The sequence below is a fragment of the Seriola aureovittata genome, chromosome 2 (assembly GCF_021018895.1).
Source record: "Seriola aureovittata isolate HTS-2021-v1 ecotype China chromosome 2, ASM2101889v1, whole genome shotgun sequence".
Taxonomy (NCBI): domain Eukaryota; kingdom Metazoa; phylum Chordata; class Actinopteri; order Carangiformes; family Carangidae; genus Seriola; species Seriola aureovittata.
In genome coordinates, this window is record NC_079365.1 from 12,417,501 (window position 1) to 12,436,437 (window position 18,937).

General features: G+C 42.6%; 1 protein-coding gene across 7 annotated transcripts in view; it reads right to left on the bottom strand.

The window, feature by feature from the left end:
* The window catches only part of ppfia4 (PTPRF interacting protein alpha 4), a 57,007-nt gene extending 39,727 nt beyond the window's left edge, over positions 1-17,280 (bottom strand). For 4 of the 7 annotated variants that reach the window (XM_056401564.1, XM_056401563.1, XM_056401548.1 and 1 more), the window contains exons 1-2: positions 16,879-17,279; positions 16,384-16,684 (exon numbers count right to left, since the gene is read on the bottom strand). In XM_056401564.1, coding sequence (XP_056257539.1) covers positions 16,384-16,641 — 258 coding nt within the window. In that variant the 5' untranslated portion in view covers positions 16,642-16,684; positions 16,879-17,279. Of the gene's footprint in view, positions 1-16,383; positions 16,685-16,878 lie in introns of all 7 variants that reach the window. The other 3 variants (XM_056401539.1, XM_056401522.1, XM_056401555.1) reach the window with 2 other exon arrangements.
* Positions 17,281-18,937: the final 1,657 nt, after the last annotated feature.

Sequence of the window (18,937 nt, forward strand, 5' to 3'; positions counted from 1 at the left end):
CTGGCACACACACACACACACACACACACACTTACACACACTTACACACATTTAGATGATTCTGCAGTTATAATAAATGCCTATTATTTGACATTGGATGCAATGACACCAGCTTGTAAAAGGGGTTTCCATCTTTACTATTGAATCTCTGGATAAAAACAGTATGCTTAGTTACGAGCTTATTTTCATGAATGAAAATAGAATAAACTCTTGCTTACAGAGCAGTGGAGGAATCCCCCAGGGGGTGACAGTTCAAATGCTGTAAATCAGCCAGATTGGAGGGAGTAAAGCAGCTGTTCATGGAGGTTTGCCAATCAGGACCAAGTACAGTTCTGCCGCAATAACTGTTAATCTGAATCTGTCTGTAGAGATGGATGGCTTGTTAAAACAACAGCAGTATTAAACCTTAATGATGGATCAAAACAGTACAGTGCCCCCATTAAATATATGCTTAATCACATGATGCCAATGAAGCAATATAACAGGTCTGCGGTACATATTATATCACTGTTATATCCTGCTAAGTTGTGATGTTGAGTTGTTTATGAGCAGAGGTCTATTACTGTAATTTGGCAACCATGGAAACAGTAGAGTTAGAGAACAACAATATTTTTAAAAGAGAGAGAATGGGAAAAAAATATAGAAAAGAAGTCTTTCACTAGTAAAAATAGTACTCTCTCTCCGTCTGTGTGTGTGTGTGTGTGTGTGTATGTGTGTGTGTGTGTTTATGTGTGTGTGTGTATGTGTGTGTGTGTGTGTGTATGTGTGTGTGTGTGTGTGTGTGTGTGTGTGTGTGTGTGTGTGTGTTGGAGGGCACATGCTACGATGCACCCACACACCCTGGCGGAAAGTCCACAGCCAATCTGGACCAATTAAGGCAAAGATCTGTGGGTGCCTGAGTGTGTGTGTGTGTGTGTGTGTGTGTGTGTCTGTGTGTGTGTGTGTGTGTGTGTGTGTCTTTGAGTGTACATTGCCTCCAGGGTGCCCCCCCAATACTGAGAACACTCAGCTCACACAAGATGGAGAAGAGAAGAGAAAGGAAGGGAAGAGAAGAGAAGAGAAGAGAAGAGGTTGCCATTTGTTTGCTGACACAGGATGCTGACATGCCAGCACTCTCTGAGAGAGCGAGGCATGGAGAAAGGAAGCGCAGGATCAGATAGGAGGAGGCAAAAATGAACAGATCACGATGACAAAAGGATGTGACTGAAACTGGAGAGGCAGAGGATGGAGAGGAATGTTGGAGGATGGCAGCGGAAGTGGAGGGGAGGGGGGAAGGGATGGGAGATGGGAAAGATGGCACTGTCTGATGCAAGCTGCAGAGCTTCATATGACCTTTATGTAACTCAACTACAGGCACTTCCTCTCTGTCTCAGTCTTTCTCCAGCTCTCGTTCACTTATTGTCTTCAGCACCTCAGTCTCGCGCCTCATTTTCAAGAGGGCAAATAATGGTGTCCAAATTAAAACAGCTCTCCATGGGGGCCACCTTCACTAAGCTTGAGCAGGGGAGATGAGCACACCAATGTACACAGTGGTTGCAATTAAAATTTTCATTTCATCTTCATATTGCCCCTGTGATATTTTAAACTGTGTTAACTAACAGCTGTGACATCTAGAAAACAGTACTGACTGGCAGTGCACAAATTCATTATTTTGAACGATAAGTGTAGCTGAACAGTTGGTCTGAAAACTTAATGGAATAACAAGGATCAAACTGACTGATTTACAATTTTTAAAATAAATAGTCTCATTAACAATAATAATCTTCTCTATTACATGCACTGCTAGTCAACTTATTGTAAATTGCTGAAAGGTGAAAAGAATAGGTAACATAGAAATGGAGAATGTGGGATGTTCTTAAGAATGACCTATGGAGTTGTTAAGTGGGAGGATTTACTTTGGATAGTTTCAGAAATAAAAGTCTTCTTCATTTTCTGCACAGACCATGCTGTAGTATAGTTGACTGGAAGCAGAGCACTTTCAGGGCTTTGATGGACATGAAGCCCTCCAGGTGGAATCGTCAGGGGAAAAGATGAGCAACTATATTAGGAAAAAACTGGTTCTTTGATAAAATAAAAAAAATTCAAGGTACAAGCCTGTGTGCATTAAAACGTAAAGATCCTCTCCAGACATGTTTTAAACTATGTAAAAATACTCTACTATGATTACTATTTTGTTAAACATGTTTTTCCCATAAATCAAATACAACAAATCAAAAACTGTGGTTGTAAGCACATCTACATGTACCTCACTAAGAAATCTGGATCAGGCCTTGTGCCTTGCTGCTTGTGCTAGGTTGAAATAGCAGTATCAATATGATTAGTGGAAGAAAACATTGGAGAGACCGTTTGAGCCTCAGTCAGACCAATCAGAATGGTGAGTGTAGTTAATTGGTTGCGCTGTTTGTTAGCTTGTAACTGGCAGTGGCTGACACGCTGTTAGTGGCTGTGCAAATACAAATGCTCACTCTCTGAACTGACAAGGTTTTGATGACCGGTGAAAGATCAGTGCATATCCAGATAGCTAGCGGCGGAAACATCAGAGAGACACATGTTTGAGCCTCAGTCAGACCCACACTCAGATGAGGAGCCTGTTGTGACCAAAAACGGCAACTAGCAGACTATCAGAACGGTTAGTGTAGTTAGCATCTTCTATTTGTTTATGCTGTTTGTTAGCTTGCAACTGGCAGGGGCCGATACAGTGTGTGTGATTGTGCTAATGCAAACTCTGGATCTGACAAGGTTTCGGGTTTATTTTGTCTGCCCCCCGCCCCCCTCCTGTAACGTAAGACACCCCTGCTGTCTGAATCTGTTTTCATGAGACTGTCATTGGTTCACTGCAGTTCCAAGGTGGAAATACTCAGTAATGGTGTTGGCTGCTTACTTCACTCACGATATGCTTAGTATCATATAAAAACATCATATGGGCATGTTAACAAGGTTAAAAACTTGATTTTCATTGGAGGGCATCTTTCAGGAGAGAAGCCAACTATGTCTCCGATGGATGTTTTGGTGAGAAACATCAAGTCGTTGAACTGAAAATTCTGTAATTAATGGTGAGTGGGAGCTAAAGTTCACCTTTTTTCATCATTTTAAATCTGTTCACTTCCAGAATCTGGTTCAGTATTGCATGAATATAGCAACTATGGTTGGGTGTTTTTCTCCGAGCTGCAGCAACAAAGCATTTTGAAAGTGCTAAAGCTGTGACTGACTTCTTATCCATAGAAACAGCAGCTGAGGCTTATGAGTATCATAGTATTTATAGCATCCAACTGTACCAAACTGACTGAAAAAACATGATTCCTTAGGAACAAAGTTGAAATAATCATAACTGATAGCCATAACTAACTCCTGACAGTACTGCCGAGTACTGAGTACTGCTTTTCCAGGGACTATTATGTTTCTGTGTGGAGGAACATTGAAGATATCATAACAATAAAAGAAAATTTTAAACTCCTCCCACATCCTAACTCTATTAGAAATGGTCTGAATTACTATCATTAGACATCAGACACACATAGCAGACAACACGCTTAGTATATTTGACTTGTAATTGATAGTAGCACAATATTTTACATGCTGCGCAGACTTAAGTGGTTGCACTTTCCTGTGCACCTGCATTTAATAATGCACAAACTGAGAGCCCTGGGGTGTCGTGTGGTGTAGTGGTCTAAGCAGGCGCCCCATGTGTAGAGGCTACAGCCCTCGCTGCAGTTGGCCCCGGTTCGAGTCCCGCATCGGACGGCCTTTGCTGCATGTCATTCCCCCTCTCTCTGCCTCCCCATTTCCTGTCTCTCTCCACTATCCTGTCCAATAAAGGCCCAAAAAAATATACTTTAAAAAAAAAAAACTGAGAGCCCTGCCAGGATCTGAGAACTCAGAAAATTATGCACGTTCATGTTCAGAGCCTTGTAATAGAAGCTTGAGTCACATATTTTGAAAGCAAATCTGAAATCTACACACCACACAGGCCACATGCTATGACAAAAGAAACAGTGGGTTTTAAATGCAAAGCATCCAACATTTTCTATCAGAATTTTCCAGACAAGAAGTGGAGGATGAGGAAACTGTCCCATTACTTACTGAAAACCTTTTGATATTCATAAACCAAAGTCAAGTATATTTCCTTATTGAAGAATAAAAAATATTCAGTAACATTTTATACTTCATATATGACCAGCACTGACTCCACCACTACTATTAATTGACCAGCACTAACTCCACTATTACTATAAATTGACATTTAATAATGAAATTAAGAAACTCACTTTTTACTGATTAAACATTTCTCTATATGTAAGAGTGAGCATGCTTCCTACTGTTTGTCTGCACGGTTTGTCTTAAAACTTCAGTATTATAAATACAACAGTATTAAAAGGCATTTATTAACTGAAAATAACTCCTATTGAAGAAGTCCTGGCAGATTCAATGTGCTGTATGTTAATGACAAACAGACAGAGCTATCCGTCGATTGCAAGTCAAACAGATTGCTGTCAACTACAGGTGCCTAATTATAGTTATCCAGATCTGGGCCATTTCCAATTGCAGGCGCTGTAGGCCATTTCCAATTAAACAAACAGTCACAATCACTTTTCAGTGCACATGTATTCTTTGTTTATGTACTCTGCTGTTTTGATGTTTACAATGAACACTTTGCTTGAGGTTTAAACCAAGCTGCTAAAATGCAAGGTGTTCAAAAGCAGCTGAAAGGCCTCTGATGTCACTGTCACTGTGAGTCTACGTTTGTGTAGTTTAAGTCTGATTGTATACGTGCACCACAGAGCCAGACTGGGTGAGAATTAGAATTAGCAAATGAAAGGGCTACTGGAGTGTGGAACTGAGGGCAAGAAGAGATGGTGCGGGGCATACGGCGATGGAGAGAGAGAGAGAGAGAGGGAGAGAGAGGAAAGCAGTGTGAATGATTTTCTTCTTGCGCTGGGGCAGGCCACGTCACCACCCCCATTATTCTAATGGGCCACCACAATGCTTACTGACCTTCATCATTGACAGACAGAGCTGGCCGTGGAGTGTGTGTGTGTGTCTGCGCATCAGTTATTCATACAATTACAATATGCGGGAGTAGTCCAGGCTATTAGTGTTGTAATTAGATGTACTACATGGTCTATACACTGCAGTCACAAAGCAAATGTTTCCTTGGTACAACTAAAACAATAGAAATACTGCATACTAAGACGTGTGGGTGCACATGCATAAAGACACACACATGCACATATGAGCATACCCTCATGAAACATAATGTTCTCAGGCTACTATGGAGATGTGAAGACTCACTGGACCTCCGAGTTTAATGAACTGATTTAGGTCAATTCAGTGCACACATGCAACTGCTGAAGGACATATACACACATACACTTCCATTTGATATGGTTGATAAACCCCCTTAATAAAACAACATTTTGAGATTCACCCAGCTTTGCTTCATCAAGCCAACAGCAAGAAAGTGAAAGCTAAAATAAAAAAATAAAAAAAGAAGTTTGTGATCCAATATAACATCCGAGCAGCTGCGCTCCCACCTAGAGCAGTCAGAGCAAAGCTGTAAGTAGAGTGAGCTAGCTGAGAGATATGAAGCATTATCTGACAGAACGATAGCTAACTAATAGACCTCTCAGCACACACGCTTAAAGCCATCACCACTGATAAGACAGAGCGAGGGAGCGCGGGAGATAGAGAGACAGTGAGACTGAGAAAGAGAAAAAAGAGAAGAGAGTGAGACTTTAAAGAGAGAGAAAAGATCAGTGTGTTGGTAATGTTAATATGAAAATTGGATCCTGAGTGAGTCATCTCAAGCGTATTGTGTAGTGATTTTAAAGGTTCTTGTGCTTTACTGAAAACAAGGAGACACAAAAATTAATTAAACCATATAAAAAAAAGCAGCAGAACAACTTCCCCACAAATCTGTGTGCGTGCGTGCGTGCGTGCGTGCATGTGTGTGTGTGTGTGTGTGTGTGTGTGTGCGTGTGTGTACACGGTGCACACTCAGTCCGGGTGTCTGCACCAACCCACATGTCTGTGAATGGAGCTGGAAGTAAATGAATAACAGACTGCAGTTGAGAACTGAGGCATGTTGTAGGTGGTGCTGAATAAACGGGTCTTGATTTAATACCAACAAAACACGATCTAAGAGCTTTGTGCACCAAAAATATCTTATTAGTTTCTCCAGTATGTGCTTTATGAACTCATGCTGTTTAAATCAGCCATGAATCAGGTCTATTCAGTAGTGTAAAGTCGGTGTATGCCATCATGTATTTATCAAGGACTGTGCTCAGAACACAGTGTATTTTGGTGTCTGGCCAGCCATGATAGTGCTCAGAGCTGGCTCATTCACATTAGCACATACATCTTTCTCTGTGAGGCACATCCAAGTCTGAGTGTGCTGTACGTGTGTGTGTTTGTGTGTGTGTGTGTGTGTGTGTGTGTGTGTGTGTGTGTGTGTGTGTGTGTGTGTGTGTGTGTTTGTGTGTGTGTATGCACATTTGCACAGGCAGCTGTGCGTGTGTGTGATGTATCAGCCCAATTGGACACTTACAAAGTACCAGGAATTGCTGACTAGGTGTGGGCAATTCATGACTTGAACCACTAGAAATACCAACAGCATCTGTTCACCAGGAGTATCGGGTACTATAGGAGGGAATGATGATATTAACCTTGGTCTTAAGTTTGAAACTCATCAACCCATCTTTTCCATCTGTTACAACAACATTTTCAGAAAGACATGCACTCATCTCTGCATTTAAAGTAAAAGTGATTCAACAGAAGAAGAATGAAAATCAATCCAGTATAAACCACACATGTCGACACTTATTTGGACGTGAAACCGCTTAAGGTTCACGTCCACATAAGTATTTTCACTTCCAAATAAATGGCCCAAATTGTGTTGAAGCTGCACTCCAGAATATGTTTCATATTAACAATGGATGAAATGACAATGTGCAATATGAAAAATGTCACTCACAGTGACAAACCCACAGTTAATTATCATGAGACCTCAGCTCTACAGAGCATTTTAGCAAGTTATCACTGCCGCTGAATGGCTTTTTGCTGGGAGTGTGTGGTGGTGATGGTCACTTTCCAAAACCTTCAGCTGTCATTTACAGTACAAGAGGTTATAATATGCTCTCTGAGCTGGATGCTACAGTGACTCGCTATCAGAAAGTGACTCCCTATTGGTCGGGCCGGGGCTAGCTGGTTAGCATGCAATCTTCAGTAAAAGATAAGAAGTGATAGAAACATAGGCAAAACAAGAGGATTCCTCTTGGTGAGTAAAGGAATGAAGTTTGATGCTGAACTGTCGATGTTTTCTATAGACTGGTAAGGGAACAGCAGTTAGTGCTAATGCTGGCTATGCAATAGCAAAACTCACAAATAGCCCCTTTCACTAGAAAATGGTGAAACTTGGCAAATCCGCTCATGTTGCAATGCAACATACACACAATAATAAAGCTGTGTCAGTCAGTGTCATTGATCTCTGAACATCTCCAACTCAGCTGATGCTAAGTGCTGAATCCTTTTACAACATAAGGAAGTTATGATGAAAAGTAAAAAGACCAGTTTGCACAGAAAAACAGATTTCTTCTCCAATTCCTACTTCAACTTTCCTACTTCACCTTTACTTTTTCCATATATTTGGGTTGTTATTTGTAAATCACTTGAATTGCAAACATTGTTTACAGAGCTACTCCAGAAAAATAGTTTCCATATCACTCACGTTTTTACTGCTTCATCATGTCAGTTCAAAATGTAAGCAAATGAAGAAATCAATGATATGGACATTTTTCTATCTTGGAAAATGTCAATCATTCATTTATAATTCATATCCTGAAACTGATACAACACAAATGATGATTAAACAAAACTGTGATGTCTTCCATAGGCAATACACATAACTTGCACATAGAGAAATGCATGCTTCATGGGAGCCATTAGCTATAACAGCAATATTTGTCCTACCACTGTGTCCCTCTACCAAATCCTGCATTTCAGTTGCATAGCCACGCTCTCTCAGATCTCTGTGCATGTGTGTGGGTGCGCGTGTGGGTGTTATTGACAGACAGCAGCAGGGTGTGTGTGCTATGTTGTGAGACACTGACAAGCTGTATTTCATGGAGCAGATGAAGCATTTTGAAGTTCTTTAAATCCCTTTAAGGGTCCAGCTGGGGACTTAGCTTCTGATGCCGCTGCCTCTGCTGCTGCCGCTTAAGTCTCTTGCTGAGAAAAACTGGGGTCTAGAAGATTTCGCCCCTATTACTGTGTGTATGTGTGTGTGTGTGTGTATGTGTGTGTGTGCTTGGAGAGGGCTTGTATGTATTGTCTTGTCTTGATTTCTCTCCTGTGTCTTTACACATGTGGGTGATTGCCCTCGAAGTTAACTACCATGGTCTCTGAGACCCTGCCACATTTCTTTGAAACACACCCCTTCTGCCTCCCCCATCTCTACACCCCAACCCCAGTGAAGCATTCACACCCCCTTCTGCCCTTCTGCCCATCGATGCCTTATCTTCTATTCTGAGGGAGTTCCAGGAGGGAAAGTGAACTGACAGAGTTCCAATAGTGTAGTTGTTAGACATGGCAGGGCCGCCATGGGCTTAACTGCTGGCTGGAAAACTTCATCTCACTTTCCCCTGCTCCTCCTCCTCCTCCTCCTCTTTCTCATTCTGTCCTTTCCTGCCTCCCTCCTTCATTACTCTCGCCTTCCCCTCTGGTGGTCCTGCAACTCCAATCACTCTGCTCTTATTACCAGGGAGAGGGAACACTCTCTCTTGCTCTCTCTCACACACACACACACACACATATAAATACAAATACACAAACACACACACACACACACACACACACACACACACACACATATAAATACAAACACACAAACACACACACACACACACACACACACACACACACACACACACACACACACACACACACACAGTGACTATATGTTCTCCCCATTACCAGAGCATGTCCCTCACTGCTGGGGACCATCAGGTATGCTTAATTCTGCCTTTTTCCCTGACTTACTCTCTTTTTGTCTCTTCTTGCTGAATATTACTCTATCTTTTATATATATATATATATATATATACTCGCCTTCTCTCTCCCAGGCAGCCAGGGGGACAAATTGGCGCCCGGCTGAGCTAAATGTGCCTGGTGCTGAGAGCCAGATGGTACTGGCAGAGGGATTGAGGGAGCGAAGGATGGGACGCTACTGAGAGATAGAGTGCTGAAGCCGTGGTGTAGCAAAGCAGCGTGGGGGAGCTAGCTTTGCACACTGACAATCTATTAGTGCTCAGGGGCCTGAAAGCTGTGTACAAGCCCTTGCCAGGGGCCAGTTTGACCTGACTACAGCTTTGGGGTGTGCTTGAATCAAGACTGGACAACACACTGATGAAGTACACAGGGAGGGGGGAGTGGTAGCGTGAACTGCTGAGGAAAAAAAGAAAGAGACTGACAGATGATGTAAAGCTGTCAAGATGCAGCAGGAGGGGAAGAGAGGATAAGAAAGAGACGCAAACAGAGAGAGAGGTGTGATGTCAGTCAGCTGCTGGGAGATAGATATGTTGTTAATTAGACTCACTTCTCACTTATTCTGGGGTCATTTGAGTTTGTCTCTTTTTCTCTTGCAAAAATTATAGATCTGATCACGGTCATGGACAGGAACTGTCTAACTGTTCTACCAAAACGAAGGGTTAGGGAAAGTCATGAGATAACAGAATAATTTATTGGAATGACAATCTTATTTTTGTAGTTTATGCCCTAATTTTAATCAGTAATAATACTTTTAAAAGCTAGGTTAATTGCTAAGATCTGGGAGTGCAGCAAAATTGAAAAAAAAGTCTAACAAGGCAAGAAACACGAGCAGTCAGATGATCATACAGATTTTAAAGAAACCTCCATGTCTGAAGGAAAACATTACCCTGTCTACTGTAAACATCCATCTCAACACACACAGTTCTCCTGTCAAATGAGGGATTATTACCAACATGTCAGATGTGCTGGTTTACAGCTTTACCTATTGGTTTAAATAATATGGATAAACTTCCAGCTTCTTTAAATCCTGTCCTGGTTGTTAGACTGATTGTGTTTCTTTCCCCAAATGAGTTCTTTTTAGTATCATCGCCACGGTCAACCACAAGAAATGATGACCAAAGCGGTGAGATAAGACACAATCAGACACATTCAGAGCAAGTCTTAGGCTTAGGAACCACATGGACCATGATGTGTGGAATCCAGGACCTTTGTTACATCTCTCTACCTCTCTCTCTTTGCCCTGGTCATTTCCAATCATGACCAGTCATGAGACTTAAAAAGGAAGATTGGAGATGGTTGGGAATAAGCAAAAGTCTGGTGTAGTGTAGATCAGGGGAGGAACGTGGACGGGACGTCCGTCTCGGCTGAGTCCGTAAGGATGTCGCCCCCTCTTTCTTTCAGTCTCTTACCCTTTCTCCCTTCCTTTTCTCTCTCTTACAGTGTTTCTTGGTGACATTCAGCTGCTCACTTCATGCTCCACTTTCCTCCACATCAACCCAAATTCCAGTATTTGGTGCTTACATAACACATAGCAAAAGATTTAGGCTTCAGTTGCAGACCAATGAGATGTGGTAATTTTCCTACTGCCTTCGCCCACCCTCCTCAATATTCTCCTATCATGGTGCACAAAGCTGCCTCAGCCATCCATGCATAAGCAACACTAGCCGTGGGCATGCTCCCTCACACACATACAGACAGACAGACCCAGGACGACATGTAGACAGCGCATGCTGACATTTAAGAAAATGCAGGCAGTGTGTGTGTGTGTGTGTGTGTGTGTTATTATTTGTTTGGAGATGGGTGCATATGTGAGTAAGAGTGTTTGTGCCTTGCTGAATGTGTGTGGGTCATGATCACTGCACTACACACCTTGGAGCTCCTCTTCCATCCTCTGCAGTGTAAGGTATATTAGCTTTGACACTCATTCCCTCTCACACTGTACCTGTAAGCAAAACGCACCTCTAGTACAGTAACTATGATGGCTGAGTACCAAGCCTGCAAGGCTCCCTTCTGTTGGCCTTGGTTCAAGTAGTGTGAAAAACCCTGCCCTCTATTTGCCGGCCCAGCCGTTACCTTGTAATAGGAATGGGGTGTATTACGCCCATATATTTATTCATCGCAATAGTAGGGTTGATTAAGTTCTAGAGTCAGCATCTTTGTCCCTGATCAGGCTGTACATCTTTTTACACTGATATCTTCATAAAGTAAATAAAGTGTATTCTTCAAAGTAGGTAATATTAAAATCAAGTTATGAGTAAGGATGTGTTGCATTTGAAATGTTTTCATATTCGTATCAATACGATACTTTTAACAAAAGAGTACTTGAACATCAGGCTGAAAGGCAGTGTTTCACTGTCCTGTCCTCTGACCACACCCAGCACCCTGTGGTGTACTCCCACTTGCTCTGTAACGTTGCCTAAACACAAACAGCCGTACAACTTGGACTTTGCTTGAACTTTGCTTGAATAAAATCCTGTCTTAAACACAGTGTAAAATCTGATCAAGAAGAGTATGGATTTGACTGTTTGGTGCAAGCTTTCGTTACAGTACAGACAGGGCTATGGGGTGTGGGTTATGCCCAGCCCCAGGTACTGTATATATCTATAAGTTCTGGAATATGTTTTCAGGGAAGAACTGAACAAGTTACTGATTTTCTGAGTATAATTGACTCTTGTCCACATGGAATAAATATTTTATTTACCATTATAAAATAGTATATTAATACCCAACTTTTTGTTTATTATTGCTTCATCATTATAGATAGGCTACTCATCAACCCCATCTTATTATGATATGGCAGCACAGCACTTCATCTCAATATATCCCATTATTTCTTATCATATGTCATAATTTGACTAAATCTCCATTAAGACCAAATGAATGGATGGATGGATGGAAATAACCAGTGCCTGGCTGTTCCACAGTACACAGGCACAGGGTGCTTGCAGAGCTTTGAACAGTGAGCAATTTGTGTCACCTTCCCTCTCATACTAGACTGTGCTGTGCTGTGGGCTAAGGTCAGCCCTCCCACTGTCTGTTCCTTCAGACAGTAGGAGGAGAGCACAACTGTCTGTGGGAGCAGTTAATGGACTACCGAGTTATTGATAAGTTTGATAAACAGAGGGAGTGTGGGGGAAAGAGAGAGAGCAAGAAAGAGGTAAAATAACAGGAAGGAAACAAACTGTGAAACAAACTAGTGTCACTTCAAGGTTTGTTGAGTGCATACACCAGCCTGGAAACACTGGTACTCGAGACAGAAAGAAGGACAGTCAGAGAGGCTCATACACATGAATACAAAGGCACGTGTTTCTTCACATACAGTGAATGTATATGCATAAGACACGTGTGTGTGCATTTGTGTTCATGTGTCTGTGCAAGGGTAAGCAACAGGAGTCAAAGGTGGTATGTGTGAGGTCAAATAAACAATACAAAATACAGAGAGTTGTGTGTATGTTGGTGTGTATCCGTGGGGACGGAGGGGTTAGAATTTAGAACAAGAGGCAGTTGTTGTTTTTGGAAGGGCAGTGAGGTGTGTGTGTGTGTGTGTGTGTGTGTGTGTGTGTGTGTGTGTGTGTGTGTGTGTGTGTGTGCGTGTGTGTGTGTGTGTGTGCGTGTGTGTGTGTGTGTGTGTGTGTGTGTGTATTTGTATGCTGGCTAAAATAGCCAGTGTTGCGTCTGACTGGAACAGGTGTCCAAACATCACAACACACACTCGCACACCATCAAACAGACCATGAAGCTCACATCCCACCAGAGAGGCACACACCTCTTTAAAAGACCCCCCAAAAAAAACCCAAAATAAACACAAAGGATTAGAGGCTACTAATGCGGTGTGATCTCAAATTGGAAATTAAATGACAAATATTTGATGCTTTGGCTAGGGCAATGAAATCTGTTGGTGAACTTCTCTGCTTAATATTTAGTGTGGAGTTCCAGCTGGGAGGTGTTAGCCTAGCTTAACAGCTTCACTGGCTCTGTCAAAGGTTCAGCAATATGCCTACTAGCACCTCTAAAACTCTGTAGGCTAATTATTGCATTATATCTTGTTTGTTTATTCTGTACCCTAACAGATATGTCAAACAGATAACTGACAGAGTGCTATCAATCCTGTCTCTTGGCAAGAAAGTGATTATATATATATTTCCCAAAATGTCCAACTATTCCGTTTTGCCGTCGTTTTTAAAACCTGCTTCTATGGAGGTACAATACCATATCACCCCTTTAACAATAGTGCCTTTCCAAGTCCCTGTACAACTCTTAATAATACAATATAGTGCTGATATATAAATATATTCCATAGAAATAGTGATGGCAGAGGAACAGTGAGCTGCTTCATTTTGGACACACGGTGTTCACCCACTCTTTGCTCTCTCTCTCTGCGTTGCACACACATATGCGCAACTGCTTGCTTTACAACACATTCTCTTTGACAGTGTCAGAACAGTTTTTCTCACACAGAGGAGGAACAGGCGTGTGTGTGTGTGCGTGTATATATATATATATATATATATATATATATATATATATATATATACGTGTGAGTACGCGTGTGTAGGTCTCTCTGCGTGCGTTTAAAACCTAATTTGTCTATGGGCAAATCCATCTCTGAGGGCTGTATTAGAGGCATTATGCACCGTAATGGGCTGACATGTTAATCTGAAACTCTATTCTCTGTAGCTAATGAACATATCCATCCTAGTGTGCGCGTGTGTGTCTGTGTGTTTGTGTGTGGTAAAATGGAAACGTTGTCCCATTTTTATGACGCTGCTGAGGCAAACATAAATATGAACACTGATGCCAAGGTGATGGCGGTTTATGTATTTTTAACAATGACGACACTGAAGAGTACTGAAATTTTGAATCGCTGACACAATTTGTTTGTATGTGTGTGTGTGTGTGGTGTGTGTGTGTGTGTGTGTGTGTGTGTGTATACATATATGTAGGAAACACAAAGATCTGACAGTTCTAGGTCAGACCAGCCCCATGGAGTCAGGGAACCTACAGAAGACATAACAAAACACAACACACACACAAGCACACACACGTGCGCGCACCTAGTAGGTGAAGATGACAAATGTTTGTTAGGCAAAAGGGAATAGACGAGCGCTTAGATTTTGGCAAAGAAGGCTGCCCTGCTGTGCCAGCACTCATATATCAGTCTACACCTTAGGAGCAGAGAGAACTGAACACACACAGAGAAAAAAACAAAAAAACATCTCACATACAACACACACACACACACACACACACGGGTGACTGGAGGGCTGCACAGAAGAGGCAGCAAGAGCAAGCAGGGAGTTGTAATATTGTATTGCAGTCGCGGGCATAAACACACCAACTACGATAATGTTGAGTTTAACCGCGACTCAGCCTAATTACCACTGACATGTAGGATAGTGGGGTCAGCAGCATCGCCAACTGCTACAGCATCGCTCTAATATATTCTTCGCACCCAAACTTGTGATATCAGATACAGTATGTTGTTTTTTCCACACTTCCCCCTCATCATTACAATTACATGCACTCTGCAATTTCTAATGATGCATCAGGGCCAGACTATCCTCATCCTTCGGTCAATCCCAGCTGAGATTCCTTCATTTCTCAGGATTGCTTCAGCCACTGTCCATTGCATCATCTCCCTGCTCTGTGGCTGGTGTGGAAATGACCACTGCTGTGTATGTCATGTGTGTGTGCATGAGTGTGTGTAGTAGAGAGAGAGAGAGAGAGAGAGAGAGCGAGCTAGAGACAGCGTATGCATATGCACGCCAGTCATAATGTCTGCATAATGTCCCTGAGGTCTATGACTGTATAACTAATACTTGTATTATTGCTAGAATAAAACATTACGCTGAACCAAGCAGGATTAGAAAAGAAGCATGACAGCCTCTTCCCACTCTCTCCTCCTGACACACATATAGTCACACTCAAACACACACACACACACACACCGACATGTGTGCATGTGTGGAAGCAAGCAGCCCAGGGCCATGTACACTAGCAAGCGGCCATGTTTCTTTCACAAGAGGCTGCAGTGAGGCTGTCAGCGTCAGCATGGTTCTCTCCCTCACTCTCTCTCTCTCTCTCTCTCACACACACACACACACACACACACACAAACACACACACACACACACACACACACACACACACACCGTACTGTGACATCATGCCACACATTTAGACCAGAGGGTCAGAGGGTAACACAGCTTTATGTGCTGAGGCTTCATTGTCGTCATGCTTGGTGACTGTACCAGCCCTTATTCAGCTCTCTCTCTCTCTCTCTCTCTCTCTCTCACACACTGGATACAAACGTCAAAGATATCCCACTTTACCATCAGCCTCTGCTTGTCATTCTCTTACATTACTACTGACAAGCAGGCCACCACATACAGAGGTGAGGTTGTTTCAATCCAGATAATGATAGGTGGGCCCTGCCCTCCTGTGTAGAGAGCAAAGCTCTCAACATCTGGCCCAGACCTCTACAGTCATAGTCAACACTCATCTAGTGAGTGTAAACCCTCCATCCACCTCCGCACCTTTCAACCTACTACATTACCATTCTACCTACTAGACATTTAGATCCTCCTTTCTGGCATGCTGCCACTTATGAGCTTTTGAAGTAATATGTGCCTGTATATCCCCATCATCTTCACAGTTATTCTCACGGTGATATCCCAGGACATGCAGGAGAGTTAGAGGGGTTGCCTGGTAGAGGTGTATATAGCTACGAAACCCAAGCCTACTAAAGAAATACTGCTCTGTCACCCTCTTCGTAAATTCAGGCCTATAGCTCTAGCAGGGTTTGTTGCTCTCTTGAAACTAATTACCTACCAAAATGAAAATTTGTGTCATTTAATTTTCCAGGAACCAGTCAAAGTAGTATCACCATGGCAGGACTAATCTGCTGGTTGGCCCTGAAGTAAAGATTACCGGGCCCCTGTTCAAGCTCCGTGCAAAGTATGCTTTTCTATACTAGAATATCAACTCGTCCCTGATTAATCTAGAAATATGCAACATATTAGCATGCATATATAACAACTCTTATAATTTGATTGGGACACATGGTCCCTTTTGAGACAGGGCCTTAAGATTGCAGGACTTGCACTTTTGTGGTGCATCTTCCCATTAGATTTCCAAACAAATTAACACAAACAAAGTGGCAAACATTAAGTCAGTCTGCAGTTCTGAGGGTCCAGGTGAGTTGCCTGCTCTGCCTGATCCATCCTTGAATTAAACGTTGGCCCGTATCTTCTCACATACTATCGACACGTGTCAACTTCAGTATCACACTGTACAGAAGGACAAACCCCCCCCCCCCTCCAGAGGCCGGCTGCTGCTCACCTGAGGAAGCGCAGCGTTGATCTGCCGCTGGAGGACGTCCCTCTCGTGCAGCGCCCCCTGCAGCTTAGTCTGAGACTGTATGAGGGTCTCCTGAGTCTCCCTGAGGGACTCCAGCAGCTTGTCCCTCTCGTCCAGCATGTTGACCATCAGCTGCTCAAAGTTGGCCTCCTGGTCCGAGCCGTTCGGGACGCCGCTGGTGCCTCTCGGAGGACCAGCCGAGTCTCCCTCACTGATGGTCGGCATCACCTCGCACATCATCTTTCCTGCTCTGTGGTCTGGGCAACGCTACAGGACAGTGTCGCTGTCGGGATTAAGAAGGGAAATATGTGTCTTACAAGGCTGATAAACAGACTTACAGTAACTGATAAGGGGGCCTTAAAACGCCCCGTAGCAACGCACAGCCTATGCAATCCTTGATACGCGCCTTATTCCCACTAGGCTACATTAAATTTCCCGTGCATCAGACGTTCAGTCTTAAGCTTTATATCGCCTTACCTAATCAGAGTGATTGAAATGACGCGATGATGATTGACCTTTCATCCATATTAACCGGCTTTTTTTCACCCAGTGAGCTGATCCGCCCTGCCCGGCGCGCCATGCACTCACATGTAGAAATCCCGGCGTGATATGATTGACAGCTCAGAGATAGACGGGTGCGTTTGGAGGGGTGGTGCCCGGTAGAACGACTGAGATCATAGTAGCCTACATTGGCAGGAAAATAGCAAAAAAAAAAAAAAAAAAAAAAAACACAAAAAAATATCCGAGGGGAGACGTTTAATCTGCGTCCTTAGTCCTGGCCACAGCGAGAGCGAGTCTTATCTGCATCCGCCTTCTCCGCTTCCATCTCTCCTCACCGCCACCTAACCGACGCTCACTCCTCCTCCCTCACACACACAGTAGCTCTGTCACACACACACACACACACACACACACACACACACACACACACACACACGGGAATCTGCAGTTGTCACTACCGGGCCACAGCTCTGGAAATAAGGGACCAACTCCCCGCGATCAGCCTATGCGCGTTTTGCACCACATGCATATGCAAATCAGAGGACTGGAATTAGGTGCTCGGTCATTCATGTCATCTATAACAGCCTAATCACAATTCCACACGTGGGCTATATCGTGTTACAACAGCTAGCGCAGAGTTGACCAGTACTTGGTGAAATGTAATTAACTTTTCACATCAGCATCACTAAGCACGTTCACAACCTAACGGCTCCTGAGCCATGATGCGCGTTCTGCTGGCTTCATCTTAACCAAGCCAGAGAGGCAGGTTGTAGAGCAGGTTATGCAGCGCACCCTGCAGGATTGTAATGGACCCTAAAATTATAAATAGGCTATTGGTAATATTTGAAAGGAAAGTCTGGGGCATCTCCTAACACTGAGTTTTAGACGTGCCTCACTCTGAATGACTAACTCTGACTCTTTACGTTTGGTGGTTGTTACTCCACAGCAGCAAGACCCTGATGACATATGATATATCAACCTCACACTGTGCCAGTGCTCAGTATACTTACACCACTATTTTACTGGTGTGGTATGTATGCTTGTATGTATGTATTTTTTGGTGACTTTTTTGTGAGACAGTCTGGGTTTGACCAGTTACTTTAATACATAAATAAAAACTCTCCAAAGCATTAAAATGCCCTTGCTAGACTCAAATAAAGTGCCCTTTTGCCAGATATTTAAGTGTGAGCACTATTGAAAGTTTAAAGAACAAGAGCCTAAAAAAAAATAAAAAATTCACAATGAAATGACTGGATGACAATCTCTGTTCAATGTAAAGAGAAAATGCTTTACAGTATGGGTGACTGAGCTATCATCAGATTTATATACTTAAATTATGTTCTACTGATGAGGTTCTGCGGGGGTTTGGTTGCTGAAAATTTGAATTGAATGTTATAAAGATAAAGGTTGGGAGAATTTGAGTATATGAGAATAGAGCAAATGTATATATGTATATACACATAATCGGTGCACAATTATGAGTCTGAAAGCCGTTATTTAATTAAATTTCACTTCTAAGGTGTGAAGCATGTCTTAGAAGCTTCAAGGAATAAACAGTGATGGCTCTTCGTTGCCAACTAGTGGTTAAAACAGATTCACTGAGGCAGTGCTGCAAACCAACTTCAGTATTTTCAACTCTGACCTCTTCTGGGAATGACCTGTTGTGTATTTAGGTAAAACGCTTCAGTAATTCACCCCCTCACAGTAATCGTTACTATTAGGCCACTGGACCGCTGTTTGGTCTGTATTAGATTTATTCTGGAAAAAAAAAGCTTTCTACTCTTTTTAAAAAATTACAACTCCAGTTATGGCCTTTTTCTTCTGTACCATTTTATTCAGCTACAATGAGTGTTAATGTAAATTAATACAAATGAACATTTATTTGATGGTGAATGGAAAATTCTGTCCATCTGACAAATACTTACGACTGAGGTTACAACATAACCAGATTATTAATTTAGTTTAGTTTTATGGTAATATAAACCGTTTGGATTGCAATTTATCTGACATAATTTCCCCTTTAATTAAAGAAAGG